Source organism: Anopheles arabiensis, chromosome 3 (genome assembly GCF_016920715.1).
Source record: "Anopheles arabiensis isolate DONGOLA chromosome 3, AaraD3, whole genome shotgun sequence".
Taxonomy (NCBI): Eukaryota; Metazoa; Arthropoda; class Insecta; order Diptera; family Culicidae; genus Anopheles; species Anopheles arabiensis.
In genome coordinates this window covers 43952031-43972597 of record NC_053518.1, presented here as the reverse complement: position 1 = coordinate 43972597, position 20567 = coordinate 43952031, and the positions used below count along the sequence as shown (strand labels likewise).

The 20567-nt window shown below is 44.6% G+C and overlaps 2 protein-coding genes across 3 annotated transcripts in view; one reads left to right on the top strand and one right to left on the bottom strand.

Annotated features, from left to right (window-relative positions):
• The window catches only part of LOC120902282, a 102245-nt gene that overhangs the window by 36958 nt on the left and 44720 nt on the right, over nt 1-20567 (top strand). The window lies entirely within an intron of this gene.
• Nucleotides 13019-18018, bottom strand: LOC120902314. 2 transcript variants are annotated; one of them, XR_005739401.1, is made up of 3 exons: nt 17615-18018; nt 17322-17510; nt 13019-17237 (listed from the first exon to the last, which is right to left on the bottom strand). XR_005739401.1 is itself a non-coding variant. In XM_040310982.1 (2 exons), exons 1-2 carry the CDS (start codon nt 17946-17948, stop codon nt 17458-17460), a joined length of 387 nt encoding a protein of 128 aa, XP_040166916.1. In that variant the 5' UTR covers nt 17949-18018; the 3' UTR covers nt 17260-17457. The 2 variants fall into 2 exon arrangements, 1 of the variants encoding a protein (XP_040166916.1); XM_040310982.1 differs by lacking the exon at nt 13019-17237 and having other exon boundaries at nt 17260-17510.

The window sequence follows — 20567 nt, the reverse complement described above, 5'->3', positions numbered from 1 at the left end:
AGCCATACACTGTAGAACTGATCGTTGCGTACAAAACCAACCAGTCGATCATCGGCGTAAACAAATACCGTGGCTCGCACGACGGACGGGGCGTTATTTTCTGATTCTTTGCCTTCATAAATGCCTTCATACTCTATCAAAGGCTTGCCCTGCACGTCCCGGATGTAGTACTTTTTCCTGCTTAACCTGCCCGCGGAATCATACACGTATTTGTACAAACGATACCCTCGAACGTCGTACTCAAATTCCAAGTATCTTCCATCGGAGAGCATAATTTTCGACGGACGATTGAATAGTGGATCGTAAACGATATGCTCGATACCTTTATGTGTGGCCCGGACTACGTTACCTTCTTCGTCGTGCTCTACCTGATGGCGTGTTTCGTTCAGACCAGACCGTGCGGCGAAGTTGGTGCGGTAGACGGACGCTATTTTGTTTGTATTTTTAACATATTCGAGCCGATATCGCCGAAAACCGGTGTAAAAATGCTGATGATTTCCATTGGCGTCGATTTTGTAGGACTGAACGTCAGCAGAACTGTGACCAAGCGCAGTGGCAAACTTATGATACATGGCTCCAATAATTGCTGGTAAATGTGATGCATATTCGCTTAAGAGATCACGCAACTCTTGATTAATTGCTGTCATACTAAAGTTAGACTTGGGCCCAATCAAACCTTCGTTCGAAAGCATTGTCCAGACCGAATTGCATATGTCGGCTATTGCATCCGGTATATCGTCCTGATACCATCCGGCACACAGTTGATCAAACATGTTCTTGGCAAGATTTTTACGCTGTGTGATTACACGAACCAACAAACTGCTGAGCGTTATCGCGTTCGGATGGCCAGCAATGGTAGGATGGAATAGAGATTTCCCCGGTAAACCATGGCAATTCTTCGCACTGATGGAATAACAGTCCGTGTGCAAGTATCCTGCATCCACGAGTTTATGCCATATGTCCGTAGAACTTTCTTGCGAAATGCCTTGAATTTGTTCGAACGTGTCTTTGCGCAGTGGATTAAACAGCTCTTCGGCACTACTCTGAAAGTATTTCGCACGAATCAATTGCCGGTGGCTTCCGTAATCGTATCGATGACCGTAGAGCTGGGGAAACCCTCGACTGTTAAAAGCTGCAGCAATCTGATGCCCGTACGTTCCTAGCCGACAAACAAGCGGTAAGCGAAGCTCGAGCATTGGATAGAGACTTTTCAACGGTCTGCCCTGCGAGTCTAAATATCCGGCAGACACAAGTGCGTCGTAGCAAAACTTTGCCCTTCGTCCTGTGCCTAGATGGGAAGGTTTTAGCTTCAGAAGCTTTAAATTGCTGTGTGGATGCCAGGATGCGTGGAAGCGTGTGGCCTGCACGGTACCGTCCCCGATCGCACGTCCACCATACCCCGAGCCCGAATAGTCGATCGTTTCGGTTAGGTATGGATCTTCAATGCGAGTCAAATATCCCGGCTCGTTGTAATGATACGTACGCTGATATGCATGCCGAGAGTTGGGTTGAATGAGCACACGTTTCGGTAAACCAAGGCTGTTGTTATCAATTGCTATGAACTTTTCATCAGTGACAGCATTCGAGATACCGATCAATTTACCACGATTATCGTAACTGTATCGTAAACGAAATCTTTTCCCCTTAACCGCTACAGGATAGTGTATCTCGTGTATTTGATTTTTCTGATACTCGTAGTTGATAGCCAGTGATTCGTTTCCGCTCGAGTACAGTGCGCTAGTAATGATTTGTGATTGATGGTTAGATATCAAAACATCAGAAAGAATGTGATCACCAGATATTTTTTGAATATTCTCCACCCTATGACGGTGCAATGGAGCAACACTGTTTTCCCCGTGATGCAACAGTATGAAATTGCTCGAAGCAGGCAAATCCGAGTCGTTCGGTAAATAGTTGGAAAGCTCGTTCGAACTGAGCTTCACGATTCCCCTCTGTTTGAGCTTTCCCACCGAGTTATAAGTGTAATACATCACGTTACTACTATTCTGTTGAACCACGAAGCGCAGTAAACCTTCTGGTGTGTACATGTACCGCGTGTTACCTGCGTCAGGCGTTCGTTTAAGCGTTAGCAGGCCACTCTGATTATCATATTCGTACCTCATTCCCCAGGTGCGTTGCAATTCGGTATGTTCGGGCGAAAAGTTTCCTCCAAAAAATGGAATTGTTCGGGAAAATGTGTCCGCCTGTTCGTGATAAGCTGGCGGCAGTTGCAAAACTAAGCGATCGTTAGTGTCATACATGTAGGTTGTTAAATGATGATCACCATGATGCGTTTTCACGTAGCTGGCTACCTTCAGTTTGCGTTTATCATATACTAACACGTAGACGGATTGATCTGGATAATGCTCGCTTTCGTAGTAAAAACCGTCCTGAGTTGGGAAAAGGTTTGCCAAAAACTCTATACCTTGAATGGAATTAAAGTGCTGAGCAAAGGGTCCATCGATTGCAAATGACTTGCCCGGGAGTGATTGGATAGATTTGTCTTCCAAAGGATTGTCCATGTAAACTGTGCGACTGTAAGGAAAACCTTCGCAGTCGGAGTTCAACAGTGTAACTGTACCCTCCATTTGCCCCGTCTTCCAAAATCGTTCTTCTTTTTCGATGAAATTATGTCGATAGCTAAACAATATGGACGAATTGGTGGTGTCCAGATCCGTCCATTTGGTTCTAACCGCAGGACGATTAAGCTCATCGTATAGGATTTCTTGCAAAGCAACTGTCCCTGTGTCCTTCAGTTCTACTATTTGTTTTGGCATACCGAAATCCGTTAGATAAATCACCTTCATATTCAAGTCGTAGAGTAACATTGCATCAAATGTTTGTACGTTATTGCTTCTAATTTCGTATCGATTTGAACGTGATTCATTGGACGTGATTAAATCTCCACTTTTAAATGACCATCGATCCAAATGCTAAAGTGTTTGCTACTGTGAAACACTACCATGTCACCCTCGCGAGGTACGGCGATACTTTGGGACTTTACTTTTAATGTTGACTGGTCCTTCGCTATGTGCAATCTAAATTTTAAAGTAGCTATTTCTATCTGAATATCGCCCGAATACGTCGTTGCAGCATATCGAAACCGTAACGCAGCTGTATCAGGAACGTGCTGCATTGAACCTGCGAAGGTATTTTGCTTCGTTTTTTGCAAAATTTCTCCGTATGCAGGTTGTATTTCGATGCGGCAATTGCTGATGCGTGACTGGAAAGAAAGGTTCTCGATCGATCCTAGCTTGTTTATTCGGCCGATTTCGTTGCCAAGCACGTCATAAAGTCGATGTGATAACAGCCCTGTTGCGTGCAGCGTTGACCGTTCCAATGCCAATGTCGTATCGTAGATATGCACATTTAAATCCAGCTGCGCAGGGAAAACTCGCAGATGATCTACGTCTAGGGTAGAATTGGATCCGGATGAAATGTTCACTTCCAAGCGATTCGTATTCTCTACCATAACCTCCACATATGACCAACTGCCAATGGAAAATCCAACAGATCCGTGTATTACTTTCCCATTGCAATTAACAGAAAGTGCATTTTCGATGTTTTGCTGCTTGTTGGATCCTCTCAGCCAGCACGAAACAATAAGCGAGCTAAACTGTATCTTTGGCATTAGAGTTGCACTTACGGACCCCGAACGGGTGAGATGCAGAAAGTGGTTTCCTTGCTCTATTTGTATCGTTCCACCATTCCATTTCCATCGTCCATCACTTCCAATTTGGTTTTGTTCATATGGCTCAAACCCATAGTACGTCACGATTTCCTCGGAGATTCGATACGGACGAAAATCTGCAACAACTGTCTTTGCATCGCGTGCCATAAGAACACCATCGGCATCGGGTGATGTTTTGCCATTCGTATCAACAGGTTGAACTAGTTTTAAAAACTTTCCTGTAGAGTCGTAGACTGATTTCGTGCTTAAAGTATTGTTAGCATGATTATAATGTACCTTAAACCAACCAAACCGTCCTTCTGTGTTAGCTGGTGTTATCTTAACATCCGTCATCAAAAATCCACCATGGTATGGTTTGGCAGTGTGTGCGTTGAATTCGTAATAGTTTGTTAATGTTCGTCCGCGTCCATCCACAAACTCGTGCCGCCAGACGACATGTTTACGAGTGATGCCAAACGAATCCATCGATCGTACAAATACGTTTTTACCATCGATGGTCCTGCTTATGACAGCTAGTGTATTGCTGTTGGTGTCGAAGACTTCTCCCACTGGAAGGCTCGTTAGTTTGTTTCGATGAAAGTTGAACAACTGCACAGCAGAGTCATTTGCTTGCACTGCCATGAACGCCGGATATCGTATGTTCAACTCGGTTGCGTTATTGGTGTCTGTGTTAAATACGACAGCATTGTTTGGACCGATTAAATCGAAAGTTGCGTTACGGTGCGTTTTCACTAATCGGTAGGAAGGTCCAAGATTAACCGTGATGTTGTCGAGGGTAAGTTCTTCATGAGGGATTCTTTCCGTATTCCAATCGATCCCATCAAACAGTACTTTATGGCTGGCAGTAACAATGTATGCATCGTTCACTAGAATGCCAAATTTGGATGGATCGATTGCGAAGGGTATTTGGGATGTAATGTTACGATATAATTCCTGCAGCTCAGAGTTGATCTTTTCATACGATTCATTACAATAGCGCCTCTTCTCTTCTTCACGTGCGTTGGGTTGATCGCGAATATCCTGTTCTATCTGTGCCTTAATTTTATCGACTTCATCCATTATTTTTCCGTGATGGCTAATAACTTTTAGTCGAAACTTTTCATTATCCAGCTGATAGGCAAACACAAACGTATTGCCATCTGTCTCAGGAGGATTAAATGTGTATGTATGAAGATCTTCAATTAGAACATCGATCGTCGATTGCCGGTGCACTTCATGCTTCCAGTTCAGATGCAAAAGATGCAATCTGGCGTACATTTTGAAACCATCGAGAAACAGTGAGCGAAACACGATTATATTATGAAACATTTGCAACGCATCCAGCTGAACACCCTTCTTAAAGTCACGCATGATTTCTTCGGGATGATCAAATCGATCAAAGAGCGATGAGCTACTTTTTATTAGATTGGTAGGAAACGGTAAAACTACACCCGTCCAGTCTCCATTGCGCCGTACAAACATGCGAAGCTGACGATCGTCGTATGTAAGGAAACCGTGCGTGAAGAAGTGTATCAGTGACGATTTTTCAATATCGAACGGTTTCAATGCTTTCCATCGTCCCAGTTGCCGTTCAATAACTGTCACGCGTTGTTCCTGTATAGCCAGCAGAAAATCATGACCGGCTCGAATGGACGTGTCCTTCGGTAACTTTAGATACGTTGGAATTGCTTGCCAAACATCGGTTTGGGTTTGATGAAACAGACACAGCTCGGACTGAGTTCGTTCGTGTTGTAGCAAAACAGCGAAAAATGACTCACCAGTATACATCTCGTAATGAATCACCGGGAATTTTCCAAGCGGAGGAATAGATGAACCATCCACTGCAACTGTGTCGGAACCAAGGTGGTCTCTTAGTTGAATGCGCACCTGACCGTGTTTAGTGATGTCACCGATCAACAGATATGTCGGGCCGTAAGCTGTACGAGGATGGGAGTGGATTTCGAAGTGGTTAATCAGCAGATTACTGTTGATTTGTAGCAAAGTGTAATCAAATTTGGCGATTAATCCATTGGGATAGATGATTTTACTCATTGCACCATTCGGCCCTTCGTAGTCAAACTGCAGCGCAGTGTGGCTTTGCTGTGAGATACGTTTCAAGTGTACCTTATCTTCCTGCTGTACATAATGCAGCACTGCTGATTGCTGGTAGCTTAAGGTACGAATAGTATAACCAGTTAGAAGAGTGCTATTGTACTGATTTGAATAGGACAACTGGAGCGATGCTGTATTGCTAGTGGAAATAGCACTCAATTGGTAGTCATCTGTTAGGGGATCTTTTGTGTAAGTATATTCCATCCACTGATCAGCACGATCGAATTGTCTTACCAGGTACCACACTGATGGAAGACGATCTTTCAACTCACTACGTTCAGTCATAAATGGCCAATGTTCGGATCCGCTATCCATTTTTACTGCTTGTTTGTCACCATATGTTCCATAGATAAAACTTTCTCCATTGCCATCTTCCAATGTCCATTGGTTTAGAGGACGATTGAATGTAATAGTCATCTGCTCGGTGGATGCAGTAGAAAAAGTGATGATTTGTTCGTTTGAATCATTACTAGTAATAGTAAGAGGAAAGGATGATCCATCATTGATTAGATAATAGCGATGTTCCTCTGGAAATATGCTATTCCTTCGATCGATGTACACACAGTCCACTTGTAGCGACCATCCAACACCCATCGATCCGGATATCTCGGAAGCTTCTTGGTAGGTGATTAATTTCACAGTAGACATTCCAAATAACTTTCCTACGACAAGCAAAGGAATACCGAATTCCAAGTTACCATTCATTGGATTGACGGGTTCGATTAGCAAAGATGTGTCCAGTTGTTCGCCCAATGATGCTTCCACAAGTGGGGCCGTTTGGGAATGAAGAGCAAAAACTGATTTGATTTCTTTACTAGATTGTACCAATTGATCATTTCCGTCGTTCTTATTCGCTTCATTTACTAATGTTTTTGACGATGCAAGACAAAACGACACCAAATATTGACCGCTAGTGGCTATTGCTGTGACATTGTGTCCATCAGGAATCGTTTTGATAATCTGGGCGTAACGTAAATCTTCGTTTTGATCTGAATTAAACGAGACCTGTTCAAATCTTCCGTTCGATATTCTGAATCCCATGATACCTTGCGGTCCAGTTAGCCAAAGTTCATCTTTCCCATCCCGATCTACATCAATCAAGCTAGCACTATTCCAAACTTTCTTTCCACGACCGAAAACTGCCAGTGACGTGCTTTGAGCTACAGCACGGTAGTGTGTGTTATCTCGTTGATACAGAAACATTCCGGAGGAGTTAAGATGCAACATGTCACTGTACTCGGTGCTATCAAGGATATTTCCAAACAGGATACGTTCATCATGAGCACTTGAAAACGGCACGTTTTCTTCACGACCCACAAGTTTGGGATGATAATTGTTGTCGAGCATGTAAACACTTACAACGTCTGAGGATCGCTCGATGATAGCCGACTGCTCGGTGCCATAAGTGGTTGCCAATCCGAGCCACGTTGAATTGAACTTCCAGCTTTCCGGTAGTGTCGGTGAATCGTACAACTGCCACAAAGGTCGTGGACCACCTTTCAGTACAGCACTCTCCTGCATCTGCTCGAATCTTATGGCACCACGTTTATTTCGCGTCAGTATGCCGATCGTACCGGCAGCAGCATAGATACGTCCCATCAGAAATACCGTGTTGGCATCATCCCATCCGTACCTATTGCGATATATTGCCTCGGAACAATAATGGCGCAAAGTCAGATCGCTTCCTTCCATACGGTAAAACTGCAAGCCTTCACGATTCCTCACCAACAGCCAACCAGACTCGTCGACAAAAAATGAGTTACGAAACTCGCGCTGCTTTCCGTCGAAAAAACCATCGCGAATCCACAACGCCTTCCACTCTCTAGACTCGCCTTCCAATCGGTAGCAGTTCAATGCTCGCTGATTTCTTACCAATAAAACATGCTGGGCAGATACTTGAGTGTGAAACACCTCGAATTCATCACCAAAGGACACGTTCAACAGTTGCTGATACTGCAGACGATCTCCGTTATCTCCCATGGCGTTTACGGCACTAGCTAAGAACGACCTTTATTCCACTGATGCTGGTTTATAACTGATCTCGCTGTGGATGCTGTTAAAAACGAAGTCATAGATTTTTGCCTGTTATCAATATAATAGGGGAATCCCTTGATGAGATAATCGGTCGTACATTGATCACTCCGCCTCGCGGTTTGTTTTGTGCGAACTTTTTGTTGTGTGATGCAAGTTGTACCTGTTATAGCTCACACATGAGTCGAATCACTCACAGAGGTTAGCAGAGGTTAATTTTATTTATTTTTTGTGTAATAAAATGATAACAGGGGTGCTACGGTCCGTCGCAGTACTATTATGTCTATTAAAGTACTGGGACACTGTTTTTTTAGTAATGTTCTTCGCCCTTTGCATAAACATAAAGCATGATTGAACATCGATCCTTGAAATTGATAATGTATGCTATTACCATAACCATGAATGGCTCTGTAACGTCAATATTTAATTAATTTTGGGAAATTTGAGGCAATTGAATTAAATTTAGGAAATTAGAGTTATAAATTCCTAGTCGCAGAAAGCCTGCATTAAATAATGTGTTCAGTATTGGCTAACTTCCGTGTCCAACCACGGGCTACTGAACTGAATTGCAAATCCATTAAAAAATATAATCCTGATTTAAAGGGGGCGATTTTATTGCGTCTTACGCGTCGCATTTTTGGTGATTTGCTGTTTGAGCAACCTCATCACTAATCGGCTATAAAGCTCCCAGAAAGCTAACCGAGTTTGTTTCCTATTCAAACCGTCGCTTCGAGGATCAATTTAGTGTTTTCATTCTTATAGTTATTTTATTTAAATAAATCATACTTTTATTAATTCAGTTAAGTTTCTCTATTCGACAATCTCATAAATAGTTTTTTACGGAAAATACAATGCGTCTAAAAAAATCTTTTGGTTGCTAAATGATGACTATTGTTTTAGGATGATGATGATGATGATGAGTCTGACCTCTTATCCCGAGAATGGAATGAGAGGAACGAATGTATCACTAGGATATTCAAATTAATAAAACATTCATCATTAATAAATGATTTAAAACAAAGCGAACAACTAGTACGTATTAAATGAGGGAGTTACAGTATCATATATAATAGTTCGAAAAGAGCCGCAGCCTACAGCCTGCGCAGGAATGGATATGTCGTTGTTGTTAACCCTGTTTCGTCCAAAACAAACTGAGAGTGAACTTAAAGTAATGAGTCCATTTTTATTTTATTTTTTTAATTTTTAATAGTATCTTCAATATTTTCATATTTTGTCAATTATTTTTGCCTTTAAGGCTGCGGGGCTTTGTCCGAACTCGCTAGTGTAATTGCAGGGTAGTGTAAGTAGTGCTAGTGTAAGTGTAAATTTTCACTAGCGCATTTGGCGGCGGCTGACCGAAGCATTTTGCCAAACAATTTGGAGCCGCTTCAGAAAGCATGTTATGTTTTTTACTTAAACTGGACTGAAAAAGCTTCGTAAGTGATAGATACATATGTTGTGCAAGTATTTCAGCCACTGTAATCGATCAGCTGATCTGCTTGACCCTATTTGACTCTACTTAATGGCCTTAGCCGAACTTATTGCTAAATGACATGATTTTATCATATAACTATCGTTTCGAGTGCTCCAATTTTAACTCACTTGACGAGGATGTGTTAGCATTTACGTCCTTTATGTTACAGGGTTTCCCACGATTTATTGGTCAGTTCCCATGATTTTTTGGTGCGTTCCCACGATTTTTTGGTTGTATCCCATAGATTTTTGGTTCGATCCTATAATTTATTGGTATTTTCCGATTGGATATCAATACAATTAGACCAAAAAATTCTGGGAAACGACCAAAAATCGTGGGAACGCACCAAAAATATGGGAATCCACCAAAAATTGATGGGAACCAACCAATATATCGTGGGAAACCCTGTATATGCTTTTAATATGTGCTTTTAAATTCAACATCCCAAATCCGACCGTCCTTGGGCTGACAACATCCTTTAGTGGTTTAGACGTGAGAAAAGGGTTACATATCGACAATTTCAGAATTATCGCTGCCATAGAAATCGCTCACTCAAACTTAATTCATCGCGCACTCCGAAGTCTATCGCATATATAAGGAATATTAAGCTCGAATACCAAAGATTTGTGCAATCTCTTTGCTCAACGCTTTTCAGACTGCTTTTCGACAAGAAAAAAAACTGTCAAAACATGCATTATTAATATGTTCCAGCAATTTACTAAATTATTTCAAACAACACTTTAATACGAAACTTAAACTTAATCTCTACCCTTACAATTCTACTTAGATGCAAGAGTTTAAAGCAACGCCTAAAGTCCTATGTTGTGGTCATTTTGCCCTTTTGTTTTAATGTGTTTTGTGTATGACCATTTTTCCCTATAGCGAGACCATTTTACCTCACACATTTTCTTGACTTTTGATGTTGATTTTTGAATTTAATTTTTTACATCTACATTTATTGCATACATATTTAGTAAACGCAATAATACTTCTGATTGTTTTCCATGAATAAGATGTTGAAGCATCAATTGCCGTCAAAATATCAGTGCACTACGGGGCGGCCTCAAACAATCCGCGGTCATAAATCATGTTTGTACTATTTACGATATATTACATCGAATCTGGTTCAAAATGGGAAATTTACTTATAAAATATGATGTAAAGTGTTGCAAATCCAGATTGTTTATACAGGTTTGATTACGTTTGCTACTTTTATTTAATTCCTACGTTGTGTTACAAATTACATAGTTTTAGTGAAGTTAATGAAAAAATGGCTGAACAAATCCGTGGTGTTTTAAGTGTTGCGCACAAGTACGTCTTTCTCTTCTCGAGTTCATGAAGCGTCTTTTTTCTCCTTACAAAAAAGTGGTAGTGATGAGCGTCACCGCTGAATCGATCATTCCGTGCGGATCCTTCACTGAGCTGTCAAAATATGACCCAAGCAGCAAATTCTCCTAAACAAAATGTATGATAAATTCAAATCCAAACATGGCGCCCCTATAAATTTAGGATAAATTTACCCCTCAATTGGCAAAATACCATTCTTTGAAGTTGGTCGGGTATAACTACGCACTTTAAGTACTCGTACAACCTGATCTGGGGACCCCTACTAAAGTCTTCTCGATCCTTCCCATTGGCCATTCACAAACTGGCACATTATCCTCCTTCAAAAAAACTACCTGTCCCTCTTCAACTCTTTTAACAGACGATACACGTTGCCAATAATTGTGTAATTCACTTAAATATTATTGATGCCATCGCTTCCGATGCAGCTGGACCAATCGCTGAATCTGTACATAACGACGTAAACGATTTTCAGGTTGATTGGAGACATCCTTCTCGGGTAACGCCGTCTGGGGTGCCCCAATCAAGAAATGCCCTGGCGTAAGGACATTCATTTCCGATGGGTCTTCGGATAGCGGAGTCAAAGGACGGCTGTTCAGCTGCGCCTCGATCTGCGATAATACCGTTGTCATCTCAAGAAAAGAAAGTCTCTGGTTGCCCAGTACCTTCCGCAGGATCCGCTTAGCAGACTTGACGGCCGCCTCCCACAAACCACCGTAGTTCGGAGCATGTGGCGGGATGAAGTGCCACTCGATGTCATCTTCGAGAGCTGCATTTTGGACACGCTGTTGATTCTCTGGTTCGTTCAGGAGTTCAAACAACTCCTTCAGCTCACTGCTGGCGCCACAAAAGTTGAGTCCATTATCCGAGTAGACCTTGGATGGAAGACCACGCCGGGAAAGAAATCGACGAAACGCTGCCATAAACGCTGCCGTCGATAAGTCCTCCACCAACTCCAGATGTATTGCTTTCACCGAAAAGCAAACGAAGACTGCCATGTAGCTCTTTTGCGCCGCCGCCCACCGATGCACCGGTCGCAAATAGAATGGTCCACAGTAGTCCATGCCAACCACTGAGAACGGTCGAGAAGGAGTAGCACGCGGTTCCGGTATTTGTCCTGAAGGTTGTGTCACTGTTGTGGGTGCCGCTTTGAAACAAATAACACAGCTTCTGCAAACGCCGTTCACCACGCTCCTCCCGTTGATTGGCCAAAATTCCCGTCTCATAGCTGCCAACGTTGCTCTTAGACCACCATGCATTGCTCGAAGGTGATATACACGTGGCAGTAACTTCGTCAGATGTGCTCTGTCAGGCAGAATCAGAGAATGCTTCTCCGTATAAGGAATTGCTAGTTGTGACAAACGTCCACCAATCCGCAACAATCCTTCTTTATCCAGAAATGCTTCCAATTTCTTCAATTTAGAGCTCGGTGCAATGACACGCCCACTCGCTAGCTCCTTTATCTCCGCTACGAAGTGTTCTTGTTGTAGCATCTTCACTAAAGCCATCTTAGCTGCAACGATTTCAAACATAGTTAGACACTTACTTGGATACATTTCGCCGGACTTTCTGCATCCTTTTACAAATCTGAGGCAGTAGGCTGTCACTTTGAGGCATCTCCAAAACTGCGAAAACCTCTCAGCCCATGCCTCAGTCCTTTCGCTGCTAACTGCTACCAAGACCTTTCGCTTCCTTTCAAGGTCGTCTTCGTCAGGGGGATCCAACGGCATCGACTTTCTCTACTTGTCCTCTGAAGACATCAACCAAGAAGGACCGTGGAACCACGAAACTGATACTATCATTTCACTCGGATGCGCCCCACGAGAAACGATGTCCGCCGGATTCTCACTGCCTCTGACGTGTAGCCATGTATAGCCCTTTCCATTTCCTGTACCGCCGAGACGCGGTTTGCCACAAATGTAGCCCACGTGTAAGAAGGTGATCGCAGCCACTGCAAAACCAATTGTGGAATTCGTCCACATGAAGGTTTCAGCCTCCTCCATCTTGAGCGCTCTGCTGACACACTTTCTCAAGTTCGTAGCACAGCTCTAGTCTGCTCCACACAGCTCTAGTCTGGCAAGACTAATTTTCTTCAAAGGGGCGGGCCTGGATTTCGCTGCTACTAGTTCCACTTTGACGTTACCATCGCCGTCCATTGATCGAAGGTAAACACAGGTACCATACGCCGCCTCTGAAGCATCGGAAAAACAATGAAATTGGATACTCACCGGATTGCTGATAACCACATGCCGCGCAAATTTCATTTCCTTCAAACGGGGTAGCTGATCCTGGAACTGATTCCACAGGAGTTCCATTTGCGTCGGTATTGGTTCGTCCCAATCGTCGGTAGCTATCCACAAAGCCTGCATCTGGATCTTTGCCCATGCGGTAACTGGTGCTAGAAGGCCAAGAGGGTCGAACAATCTAGCCACCATGGAGTACACGCGTCGCCGGGTCCATGGCTCATCAGATACAGGAATGCTGGCCTCAACAAACAATTCGTCATCTTGGGGTTGCCAGGCTATTCCCAAGGTTTTTACCGGCTCCTCAGAGCTCAGCTTCACAACATTTGCACGTGGCCAATCATCAGACGCCACTTGTGCCAGAACAGCAGATGAATTAGAATTCCATTTTTGCATATGGAATCCTCCTTTCGCCATGAGTTTTATCAATTCATCAACCAGCTGCCGTGCTTCTTCTTCATTGTCTGCTCCTCCCAAGAAATCGTCCACATAAAAATCTTGTAGCAACGCTTGCTGAGCTCTAGGGTAGGCGTCCCCTTCGTCAATCGCCAGCTGCTTTAAAACCCTGGTTGCTAAGAATGACGATGAAGTCAGATCAAAAGTAACACGCTGTAGCTCATATACTTCTATCGGCAATGCTGGATCCTCGCGCCATAATATACGCTGGTAACGCGTATGCTTCGGATCTACTTTTACCTGTAGATACATTTGTTTAATATCCGCCACCAATACAAATGCTTTCATACGAAATCGTAACAATATGTCTCATAATGAATCCTGAATGACGGGTCCTTTCAGTAAGGCTTCATTAAGCGAAACACCATTCGATGTTTTGGCGGAACCATCGAAAACTGGCCTTACCTTCGTGGTGGTGCTAGCTCTTTTGATAACCGGGTGATGAGGAAGATAGAAACTCTGCTGACGGTCATCACCGGTTTCGTCGATAGTTACTTTCTTCAAAAAACCTTGATTAATGTAGTCGGCAATCACTGCAGCATAATCTCGTTCCAATGACGGATCCCTTTTCAAACGCCGCTCCAACTGCAGAAACCTTTTGGTCGCACACTGCTTCAACTCGCCTAATGGCTCACGCTCGCCAATCTTAAAAGGCAGATTAACTACATACCTGCCTTCGTCGTCACGATGATGAAATTGTGCAAAACTCTCCTCACAATCCTTCTCCTGTTGTGAAAATCGAGGTTTGTCTGGTAGCTCCTCAATGGTCCAAAAACGCTCCAAACATTCCGTCAAATTTTCCAACGACGGCTCAGCGGTGACAAGGTGACATGCGGCTTGCTGGTTGTTGTGAACAGCGTTTGTTTACAAACAGAAAGCCTGACAAATCTTTTACGCTCGTGACTGTTGTAGGGTTTTTCTGACGGCTTACCAGGATAGGGCATAGGGCTAAGCTGCCCTCCATTTGTAACCGCGGTTTACGATGGCGGTGGGGAGAGAGAGAGAATATAAATAGAGCCGAAGGATGCGCCTTCGGCCTCTTATAACCACAAAAGTCAAAGGAAGGAATAAAAACTAATTTTGTGATTTTTCCCCAGCAGAAATATCCACATTTTTTTCCTTTTCTTAAGTGACTTTCGCAACATTTCACAAAATTAGTTCTTCACAGTGATAAATACACAAACTTTGGACTCGTTCACCACACTGAAACGTATATAAATCTTCAACCGAAGTAGTACGAACAAACGCGCGAAATAACTCGTAAATCTTTCCGTTGAAAGTATAGTGAAGACGCCGCGAACGTGCAGTGACGAGTAATCGTTTATAGTATTCCGAAGTTACGCGCGCGATACGATCGTTTATAAATCTCGCCACCGGGAGTAGTGCGAATCCGCGAGCGACAAAAACCGTGAAGGAACGTCGTTTGGTTGCGATGATGGACGAAAGAGCAGTACAGGACGCAAGCTGTGTGGTGGTGGAGACACAGCAGCAGCTAGGTGAAACGTCCAGCATCTCCCCGGAGAGGCGCGTGAGCGTCGTGGAAGATGCTGCAAACAAAGACGAGTCAGCCTCGCAGCCCGCGGGACTACCCCGCGACCTGGAGGTGAGGAGGAAGCGGCTTGAGATCCGTAGGAAACAGTTCGAGCTCGAGAAGGTTCAGAAGGAGCTCGAACTCGAACTATGCGAACTGGAACTCGAGGAAGAGATTTCAGATCGAGGCAGCCATGTAAGCGATTTTGTGCGGAAAACAGAAGTCTGGATGCAAAAGACGAAGGATATTGGCACAAACTCGATGGTTCATCGCGATGGCGGCGATCGCATCGGTCATTCACCTTCGACCACGGTGAGACATAACTTAGCAACAGCGAGTGCTATGCAGTTAGCCGATGAAGCGACACCAACCTCATCACGAGAGGAATGCGCGATGGCGGGCGCAAGCCGGTGTCATCAACGGTCGTCCCCAGCGATGTCCAGCTTCCCCCCGGATTACGACCAGACCTTGGCAGAAGACCAAGCCGCTGCCATGGAACGGGAATATGCACAATGGAGACGCGCGGTGGAAGACTCCATCAAAACGCATCGTACCAAGCACTTTGGCCAGCCAAACCAGGCTGGCGCGATGGCGATGGCGGCGCCACACGGCGTCAACTCGACGTTGAAGCCGACACCCGCGAATCAAAATGCCGTAATGGGGAACCTTTTGACACCAAGTCAAAAGGCCGCGCGGGATAGCACACCCAAGGAGCTCCCTGTGTTCTCAGGGTCTGTGGAGCAGTGGCCGCTGTTCATAGCCGTTTACGAACGATCCACCAAGGCTTGTGGTTTCACTGATGACGAAAATCTCATCCGACTCCAGCAGGCACTACGCGGACCAGCTCTAGAGTCCGTGGATCATCTGCTCTTGCTACCGGATGGACTAGCGGAAGTGCTAGACATTTTACGAACGGAGTATGGTCGGCCCGATCTAATAGTGGATAGCCTGGTGGAAAAGGTGAGAAGTTTGCCTCAAATTAGAACCGATCGCCTTGAAACGTTAGCAATCTTCGGGAAGGCGGTGCGTAAGATGTGCGCCACCATAAAAGCTTCCGGACTGAAAGAGTACGACTGCAACGTGACGCTGTTAAAGGAGTTGGTAGCAAAACTGCCGGCCGAACGACGATTAGAGTGGGCCCGCCACAAGGCGAAACTATCGAAGAGAACTGTAGGAGAATTCGGTAAATGGTTCACGGAGATCGCGGTAGCGGCAAGCACTGAAGTGAATCCCTTCGAAAAACACTCGCACCACAATGATTTGTCGCGATCACTACCAGCCCGAAGGACACTAGCAAACAACCATCACGTGAATGTTCACAGCACTAGGACTTGCAACCTGTGTCACGACTCATGCCGCACACTGGTCGACTGCGCCCGTTTCCGCGAGCTTACTGTGCAGGAACGCCGCGCACACGTAAATAGACATCGTTTCTGTTGCACATGTCTTGGGGCACATAGAGGCACATGCTTCGTACGAACACCTTGCGGTACTGAGGGATGTCGGGCGATTCACCACAGTTTACTGCACGCTGAAGAGGAAACACCGCGGTCCATCACTTCAAAACACCATACACAGCACTCGGTTAACACTCATTTTAGCACTAGCACTCGCCACCTTTTCCGATATGTCCCGGTAATAATCCACAACCGAGAGAAAACCGTAAACACCTTCGCTTTCTTGGATGAGGGTTCATCGGCAACGTTTGTTGATCGAGAGTTGATCGAAGAGTTGGGCATGGAAGGTACTGCCCATCCACTTAGCCTAAAATGGACTGATGGCACAACTCGTAAGGAAAGCGACTCGCTGATGTTGTCGCTTCGTGTATCAGGCGTACACAAAGGTGCTACTACGTACGAGCTACCCACCACGTACAGCCTAAAAAAGCTTGCGCTGCCACCACAGACGCTATCGTTTGACGAGCTTACCAGAGAGTTTCCGTACCTGCAAGGACTCCCAATTGCTTCCTACACTGATGTTGTGCCACGTATCCTCATCGGCGTGGACAATATATATTTAGGAAAACCATCGCGGTGCGTCGAGGGTAAATTCGACGAACCAATTGCCGTAAAGTCAAGGCTCGGATGGTCGGTGTACGGTACCTGCTCTGCATCTGCGCCCGTTAAACCCGAGGTGTACAGCAATTTTCATCTCTGCACCTACAACAAAGAGGAGAATGAGATGCGAAACATCGAGGTAATGGAATACTCTCCATCTGACGCCAGCAATATCAACGCTTCTGACCAGCCGGTTCCTGGACGGGGTGAGCGTATAAATTGGGCGATTTGTGCCACTGAACCGCGGGAGGATCGTCGCCAGCTGGAGGTATGTGATGCGGTGCCGTTTCCTCCAAATCGCGTGCTGGATGTAGTACCTCTACAAGGAGAAAAAGACGGATGAGAGATCGCAGCGGGTAGTGGACCTGTTTTCCAGCCGTAAAAGGAAGGTATCTTATGTGACCTTGTTAATCCGCAGCCTTGTTGCGCTGTTCGAAATATTTTCTCGATTTTTTAAGAATGTTTTGCAGGACCGTACATTTTCCCATATGCATCTACGCAGTTTCGACTTAAACAAGGCAGCAACTGATGATAATTCATCACGGCCGATACGACCATCGTACGATGATGTATTTGTGAATACGGACACGGCCTGGAAGAGATGGAGAGGAAGAGATAATCTTCAACACTTAGACGCAAGGTTGCATGGTATCACCGGGAGCCAAACAACAAGGGAAAAGTTGCGCGAAAACTTACCATGGAACGTTAACCCTACTAGAGAAATGTGTGAGGAACCGTTTAATACTCGCAAATCTGGGCAGCAACGTAACTTCGCGGCATAAGACGACCGTATAGGGCACAAACAAAAGAAGTAGAACCGCGTGGGTTGACAATGACAAACATTACGGGCAAGACAGGAAACAAACGTCAGGGAAGTGTAACGCTCGGGAGCGTTACACTGGTGGGGAGAATGTTGTGAACAGCGTTTGTTTACAAACAGAAAGCCTGACAAATCTTTTACGCTCGTGACTGTTGTAGGGTTTTTCTGACGGCTTACCAGGATAGGGCATAGGGCTAAGCTGCCCTCCATTTGTAACCGCGGTTTACGATGGCGGTGGGGAGAGAGAGAATATAAATAGAGCCGAAGGATGCGCCTTCGGCCTCTTATAACCACAAAAAGTCAAAGGAAGGAATAAAAACTAATTTTGTGATTTTTCCCCAGCAGAAATATCCACATTTTTTCCTTTTCTTAAGTGACTTTCGCAACACTGGTTCTTCGGAAAACTTGTTCTGCCAGACGCAACCCAACCAAACACAGTCTTCACAAAACCCGGGTGATCACTACTTGCTGGAACAATTTTACACTCGTGCTGAAGAATGTCCACAAAATACTCCGCACCCAATAACAGATCGATCGGCCCCTTCTTATAAAAATTAGGATCTGCTAACACCATGTTACCCGGCAACCTTTTCACATCGAAACGCATATCACCACAAGGCTGATTTTCCGTAATATGTTCGAGCACTACAAAATCAACTTGTTCCATGAACGTTCTTCCTTCCGATGATACTAACGCCTTTGCCATTTGGGTATTTTGCACACCGATCTTTCCTATACCAGTAACTGTAACCGAACCGCGCACTTTGGGCAAACACAAACGTCGACAAAGATCTGCTGTCATGATGTTGATCTGCGAACCATTGTCCAAAAGGGCTCTAACGGAAAACCATTTTCCACCTTTTCCTTGAATACGAACAATCGCGGTTGATAACATCACTTGCCCATGCGTAGACGATTTCAGCGCAGGTAGCGCGGCTAACATACTGCTAGCCCCCGCTGACACTTCTTGCTCTTCTTCTTCACCTGACACTTGTTGCACTTGTTCGATTGCAGGCATGTCTTCTTTGTGAAGCAAAGAATGATGGCGTTTTACACGTGCCGCATCGACCTTTAGAAAAACACTTGCTCGCAAAATGGCCAGGCGACAAACAATTTAAACAAAGCCTTTTCTGCATAGCCACCTTCAACCTGTCATCGATTGTTAACTCACCAAACGACCTGCACACCACAATACTATGATGTTTGCTACACTGCGCACATTTCGTTTCTCCTTTGAGAGCAAGATTAACAAAGCGACGATCAGATTTCTTCGTAACACCCAAACTGTGTTGATCAACCGCCATGGCATCCAGAACACGCGTTTCTGCTCGAAGAAAATCGAACAAACTTTGCACCGAACACTCGCTATCACTCTCTAACTGCCGTTCCCAATTCCGCTGAGTTTCATCATCCAATTTTGACAAAAGAAGCTGAGTCAAAAGCATACCCCAACCACTGGTTTTTTCGCCAAGCTGGTCCAAAAGCTTCGCATTTCGCTCGAAACTATCCACAACGCTGTGGATGTCTTTTGTTTTGCGCGTTTTCATTTTCGGCATATTCAACAGTTCGTTTACGTACCGCTTTTTCAAAAGATATTCGTTGGCGTATCTTTTTTCCAGAGCCTTCCAAGCGGCTTCATACGCCGAACCACACGTAGGAAAAGCGTCCACTACCCGGAACGCCTCCTCCTTCAACGCACGCTTCAGATACATTATCTTTTCTGTATCCGTCAAACTATTGTTTTCATGGACTGCCGTTTTGTACAAACTTTAAAAAGGCAACCATTCATCATAATTTCCCGAAAATTCGGGCAGCGCAAGAGGCGGTAGCCGAACCTTTTGTTCGTCCAAAACACGTACTGCCACTGCACTGTCACTTTCTGGACGCTTCAACTTTTCCTCGAATTGCCCGATCAACAACATGCACTGTTCGTCGATTTCGTCCACCAGCTCTTCGTTTGCTTGGACTATTCCCTCGATCGAACGAATTTTACGGGTTACTTCTTGGAATTGTTCCCAACACGAACGAACACGTTTCAACCTTGTTGGAACATACATTGCGTCACTTTGTGCGTAACTTTGCAAAAACACTTCCTGACGCTTCAAACACCGGATTATGCCATCACGTTCAGCTTTTTTCACTTCTAACACTGCGTTGGGCTCAACGAATGCTCCTGTCTTAGGGCCCTCCCCCGAGGCTCCCCTGACCATCTTCTTATCCGACTCCGTAGAGTGGTGTAGAAGTAAGGATGCTTCCTTTACCAACACTGTGTTAATTGCGGTTTTCAGATCTTCCTCTGCGAAACCACGCAACTCCTCATCCGACTCGTCCGAGTGGCCTTTAAACGTTGCCATTTCACTTCACTAACGCAAAAACTCCAAACAACAAATCGAAAACCACGCTAAACGATCACAATCACAATCCTGTGTCACGAAGCACCATATGTTTATACGGGTTTGATTACGTTTGCTAGTTTTATTTTAGTCCTACGTTGTGTTACAAATTACATAGTTTTAGTGAAGTTAATGAAAAAATGGCTGAACAAATCCGTGGTGTTTTAAGTGTTGCGCACAAGTAAGTCTTTCTCTTCTCGTGTTCACGAAGCGTCTGTCTTCTCCTTACAAAAAAATGGTAGTGATGAGCGTCACAGCGGAATCGATCATTCCGTGCGGATCGGAACTGTATCCCTCATTGAGCTGTCAAAATATGACCCAAGCAGCAAATTCTCCTAAACAAAATGTATGATAAATTCAAATCCAAACACAGATAATCCACCGCACTGTTTTACAATATTTTAGGAAATTGCCCTAATTGGTTTAATATCCACGA